Below are 6,194 nucleotides of genomic sequence, written 5' to 3' on the forward strand. Positions count from 1 at the left end.
AGTAAATTAATTTTAAATGAACTGGAATCACATCCCCGTAGATTTAGAAAAAAGAACAAAGGTTGAAATTTATTTCAGGAATACAATATAGGTATCTTTTAATGGCTATTTTTCCTGCATCCGCTTATTTTATAAACAAAATTATACAGTGAAACCAGTAGTTTCACTACTGAGCATCAGGGTCTAATCCCACAAGCATTCATGGATGGATCATGTTACCATCTTGTACACTGACCTGAGTGATTGAGATGGAACTTTGAGAGCTACCAAGAATCCCACCTAAGGTGTGGAAGGGCTTTACAGCCTCAAATCCACTCATTACTGATCTACCACAAGCACTGTAGTATGAAGGAATGATGGTCAAATTCTGTAACTCATAACCAATATAAATACAGTATTGCCCAAAATTTGTTTGGATTAAATACATTCATTATACAGGATTAAGAAATTAGAGGAAATATGTATTGGGTAGTTTTGAGTCATTGATCACCAGGCACAGATACTATAGGTTAGATATGGATAGGTGAGCAAATATTATTGTGTTATCAGGACTAAGCAAAGGACATAGTAGTGGATTTTAAAGATTTTGACACTTCAATTTTATTTTTTACACTGTGACAAATGAAGATCAACTTTTTATCTATTTTTATGCCAAGGTATTTCTCTTCTGCTCAGTTCTTAGTTGATAGTATCAGAGGATGCCAATATGGCCATGATGGTACAGTACTATATTTTGGTTGTTTCATGAAATGGGTGAAACTACTTGTCAATAAAATAGCCATAATTTCTTAGGTATTTTTTACCTTCAGTCTAGTTCCAAAAATCTCCCTCCAAAACATAACAAAATTGTGTTTAGTAATACTATTGCATATTTATGTACAATGTTTAAATTTAGTGCTACTTTACTTTTCCAGGTTTGTCATTACAGTTTACCAAAAGCTGCTATTCTGTGATTAACAAAATATTATTTATTTCCAGAGCATGTGTGTTGTGCTGGCATCAACCCCAGCACTTGGCTCTTCATGGACCACAAGAGGCCAATGGAAGGAACTCCAATTCATGTTCGTCGTACAAGCTCTGGTCGCCTCATGGCGGGGTCTGCTCGCATCACTCATTGCTCTGCTCCTACATTGAATGGCCTCGTCCACACAGTCAATCATCTTCTTGTAAATGTTCACCCTCGCCAACAAGTAAATACTCAAGTTCGTACTAACAGGCCCATTTTTTCTGCTCCTGGGTTTGAAATTTTGTTTGGCTAATGGAAAACTTTATGACATTGGGAGTTTGTAACAGAGGGTGGTGGAAAGCAATTTGAGATCCTTCAGTTATAGCATATAGTTTGTTATCATCATGCTATATACCTGTTTGTAGATCAAGTTAGTTATTTGTTGACTTTAGATACATACAGTAATAGCATATCTCTGGTAGGGTAAACCTACTTTCCAGCTTATCATATATAATATTTATGAACACATCTAATCACACTAGATTATAAGATTTGAAGGATACTTTTAGTGCAACGTTATATCAAAACAATTGCTGATATGCTTGACTGGAATGAATATTCTGTGTATCAGTGATTAGCCGTTATTTAATATACCGTAAATGTCTTTTTTTTTTCTTCTTTTTTTTTATGTACAGTATATGACGTTTCCAAGTTTTGACATTCCTAAATCTCCCTTTTCAACCAGCAAGTAAACAAGTGTTTATCAATAGCTTTACAATTTTGTTTATGCTTGTGAATACAAACACCCTCCCCTAAGTAAAATAAAGTTAACAGAAAATTCACAAAATATATATATTATTAAATCTTTTGTCTCAAAACTTTAATTTGATTAGTCTTACTACTGTATCTTGAATATAGAAAATAAAATGTTAACATTATTATCAGTATTAATATATTTTAATCTGGAGAACCTATATTAGTTCTCTTCTTTTTTGTTTTTGTTTTGTTTTTATCTTCAACATGCTATGCAGATAAACTGTCTTGGCTGTTGTACCATTTTGGGGAGTACACCTTGCATTATAGTTGACATATTAGCTTATTTATTTATCTACTAATTTACCATGGCTTCACAGGATTTTTACACAAAATCCTGTGGTGTATAGTTATAAGTACAGTACCATATGTTGAGAAATATGTATTGCATCATAATAAATTTTACTACATACTTTCTTGTTTAGTCCTTTCCCTGCTTAATGGTTGCTACCATGTAGCCTTATTTCTCAGTGTTACCTAAAGGCCACAGGAAAATTAGTCTTCTTTAACATCAATTTTATATCTCTTTGGCCTAACAATACTTTATTGCACATTAATATTAATTTATATTAAATAAAATTTGTTATACTGTACTCAGTATGTTAAAATTGATGAAGATGTCTTTGGGTTTGGCTGCAGCTTAGATGAGCATAGACTGAGGATGGGTTGTCATTAACTTTACCAAAACACGTTTACCTAACCTTAACTAGGGCTAACTGCATAATATATAACATTAATTAATATTTGACTGGTCGATTAATACAACCACATTTGGGTCCAATGGACATTTCACATGCTCATTCACCACCCTCTAAAGAACAGTAATTACCGGTATTGAAATTGTTGTCATAGTGATGTCACATTGTATATATAAAAACTTTTTTGTTTGGTCAAATTACATTAGATTTATTTAATGAGTAAGATGATTTAGAGTGCCACATACATTTCTCTGGTTTTTAGTTTAGTTCATATATTATGCACCCCATACTCATCATGTGGACAGTAGTAGAAAGGGTTAGAGGCACAAAGGGCCCCAGGGACTGAACCCCAAAAATTCATTTAGCCAAGTTGCAGTCTTGATATGCTAGTTACCAATTTTAATGTATATTGTTATATCAACAATGGTCTTGAGGCCGACCATTCCGGCTTCAAGGTATGGTCATTTACCATAAACGTCAATTATATATAATTTAAGAACAGATCTACCAGAAGCTAAGAAACTTAAATACGACTAATTACACCGGTTTATATCGCTGAAAATATGAAGCATCTTGCCACTGTGGCTTGATAAATTGAAGTTTCTAAGCTAAAGAAACTTAAATATGTGGTGAACTAGAGCTACAGTAGTATCATAATTGGCGTGTTTATCCAGCACACTGGCCGCCATCCAGTGGATAGCAGTGTAAGGGTTACAGTTACCCACATTTACTAGCTACAGTTAGCAAACTGGAGATATTGGCTAAAATTTCTGGTAGATCATTTTAGATCTGTACTGAATGAAATATTTTCACAATTTGCAGTTCAGTTTTGGTTGCCTATTATAGAATGGACATAAATTCATTACAATACATCCAGCATAGGATGACAAAGTTAATCCCAAAAATTTGAAACCTTTCATATGAAGAGAGATTGAAAAAGCTTAATTTACATTCTCTAAAAAGGGGTGACATGATTGAGGTGTTCAAGTGGATTAATGGGCCTAACAAAAGGGATATTAATAGGGTATTAAATGTATGACATAATAAAACACTAAACAATGGATATAAATTAGATAGGTTTAGATTTAGGAAAGACCTTGGTAAATGCTGGTTTGGTATCAGTTGTTGATTTGTGGAACTAATTACCGCGTAACTTAATTGACATATGATCCCTTGATTGTTTCAAGTGTAGGTCGGCTTGGTGCCGTCTTTTGATAATTACTTACTTCGAGTGTAGTTTAGACAATAATAATAAACACATGTATATGAATGAGTTTGGGTGGATATAAATAGGAGATGCCACTTTGGGCCAATATGCCATTTGCAGTTTCCTTAATTCTTATGTGGTGTTCTTTAATTCCATTTATCTACCCTCTGGAAAAAGTGAACTTTGCTACGAATTTTCTACACCTTATGGCCATTAACAGACAAAATAATGCCAGGAAAAGGGTCAATGTGTTCAACTAAGATGCTATTCATTTTTAGGGAGAGTATACAAAAAGTTCTTTCTCTCATCCTAGTAATGCTGAAACTCAAAATGGTGAAAAATCTATCACCTAGCATATACCTTAGCCACACACGGCCACCATTTTGAGAATTTCAATTAAATTAGTTCTAGCACACCAATCTAAGCTCCAGTAATGCCCTAGTTGAACTCGTGAGTAATTTTTTTTGAGTAGCATCTGTGAACAACTCGTCCTCATATATAGCGTCAAAAGATTGTTATTTGCTTAGCTAAACGAACTAGAGGGTTCAGTTCCTGAACCGATTATATGCCTCTGTAATCCTTTACACCGCCTCCCACGGGATGGGTATGGGGTGCATAATAAAGAAAGAAATTGAATCGTCCTCACACTAGGCTGTTTAAAGCAGGGACCGTCTTCCCTAGACGCATTCATCAATTTTAAATACTGTGCACAAAATTCCATGCAACTTGCAGTTGGAAATATTTTATTAATAATAATTTAAATTAATACAAAGTTATACCGCCTATGGTATTTGTGTTCACCCGACGCACAACAAATTCTACAATATACAAGAATGAGGGTGTGGATGCAGAAGAAAAATATCTTCCTGATAATATTGTAAAGATGTAGAGTTCACACCCATAAATTAGGCTTCATACAAGGAATATTGGCAAGTTATCCTATTATCACTTTATGTTATTCACATGGAGTGACGATATTAATGAAACCATTAAATTATGTTATATACCCTATACTAAAATATATTACTCTGAAAACAGTATGAGTGGGTAAACAAAATATTGGGCTACTTTGATTATAAATTCGCCACTCCTTCAAAATTCAAATTCAAATTCAATTTTTTTATTCAGGTAAAAATACATACAATGATGAAGAGTTATAAACATAATGTTGGATTTATAGATAGGGCTAGTACATACAATACCTAAAGCCACTAGTACGCGTAGCGTTACGGGCTGTAGTCGTTCAGCAGTTAGTGTCAGGCTGTCAGTGGTTACGAGGTCCAGTGACGGGTGAGGCCGCGTGTGTTGCGCCCTTACCTCTCACACCGGTTTATATCGCTGAAAATATCATCCATCCTGCCGCCGTGGCTTGAAAATTTGCAGGAAATGTGTGATTCAGAGCTTCAGGGAACAGTGAAGCCAAAAGAAATTACATTGTGATGAATTTAGATAACAAATAATGACATCTCAAGGAAGTTGAAACTGTTGTTCCGTGGAGTGTCAAGTGCACTATATACAAAGTGAGAAAAAACACTTTTTTTATTATTCGAAAGAAAAACTAAGTGCTAGAAGAGCTGATCACGAAAATATCCAAAAATTTTCACCAGCAAATAAAGATTCGTGAAGATTGTGCTAAGTGATAGACGAGGGTAGAAATAGCCTAAGCTACACAATCCTTTTTCAGATGTATTTCATTATCTCGATAAAATTGCTTGAACTTGAATTGTCTCTTGTGGCCTCGTCGAGGACAGGAAGCCGGCAACTTGCCAAAGGTTCTCCCATTTGTCCTGATGATTTTATGGAGCTGGCTTTTGAAATTCAGCAGCGTTTTGGTATTTACAGCTTCAGCGGGTAGGCGGTTCCATGAAAAAAAATCTGTTTTCTGTACTACATTGTGACTTGTTGAGCTTGAAACTGTTGCTCCTTGTTTACACAAAATTCAAACGATTGACAATGCCCTCAGATCAATTGCCATCTATTTTCGTGCTATTGTGTTACAAAATGAGCTTATTTCCGAGTGCATTTATGCATATTCACGTTCTACGTTAAGTACCAACATTATAGTAAGCAAATATGTTTAATTTCCCTTTTTATGTACGCAATTCTTAAAATTTTTGGGCAGTTTAGGGCAATTCTATGATCGAAGTGATCACATCCACAAGAAGATGAACAAGTTCAAATACGTTTATTGAAACCGTAAAATACATTTAAAAAAAGGATAGAATTGCTTAGGTTATTTCTACCCTCCTGAAGATGAACTAGCGAGTGGCAATGTTGCCACCCGGCACAACTTACACCACCTTCCTCTGTTGTTGTTTTAGAATAAGCTACTTAGAACAAAAGTTCCAAAGTAGCACGGGCTATGGTGAGCCCGTAGTGGACTTACCTGGCACAGGAGCGGGGCTGTAACTGCCCCGATTAACGCTACCATATATATTATACTCGCCTGAACATCATTCCAAGATCGTATATGGAGAAACATCTTGACCCTTGGTGAGTACCCATATTAAGTAATTTATACTGATGAAAG

General features: G+C 35.0%; 2 protein-coding genes across 2 annotated transcripts in view; both read left to right on the forward strand.

Annotated features, from left to right (window-relative positions):
• Window positions 1-2,171, forward strand: part of LOC123768378 (transforming growth factor-beta-induced protein ig-h3) — a 47,046-nt gene extending 44,875 nt beyond the window's left edge. The window contains exon 17 of the mRNA XM_045758837.2: window positions 979-2,171. Coding sequence (XP_045614793.1) covers window positions 979-1,259 — 281 coding nt within the window. The 3' untranslated portion in view covers window positions 1,260-2,171. The remainder of the gene's footprint in view (window positions 1-978) is intronic.
• A 3,863-nt stretch (window positions 2,172-6,034) lies between these two features.
• Window positions 6,035-6,194, forward strand: part of LOC123768375 (CRISP/Allergen/PR-1) — a 112,255-nt gene continuing 112,095 nt past the window's right edge. Inside the window, exon 1 of the mRNA XM_069336295.1 lies at window positions 6,035-6,157. The gene's annotated coding sequence lies outside the window, so the exon portion shown is untranslated. The remainder of the gene's footprint in view (window positions 6,158-6,194) is intronic.

Source organism: Procambarus clarkii, chromosome 35 (assembly GCF_040958095.1).
Source record: "Procambarus clarkii isolate CNS0578487 chromosome 35, FALCON_Pclarkii_2.0, whole genome shotgun sequence".
Taxonomy (NCBI): domain Eukaryota; kingdom Metazoa; phylum Arthropoda; class Malacostraca; order Decapoda; family Cambaridae; genus Procambarus; species Procambarus clarkii.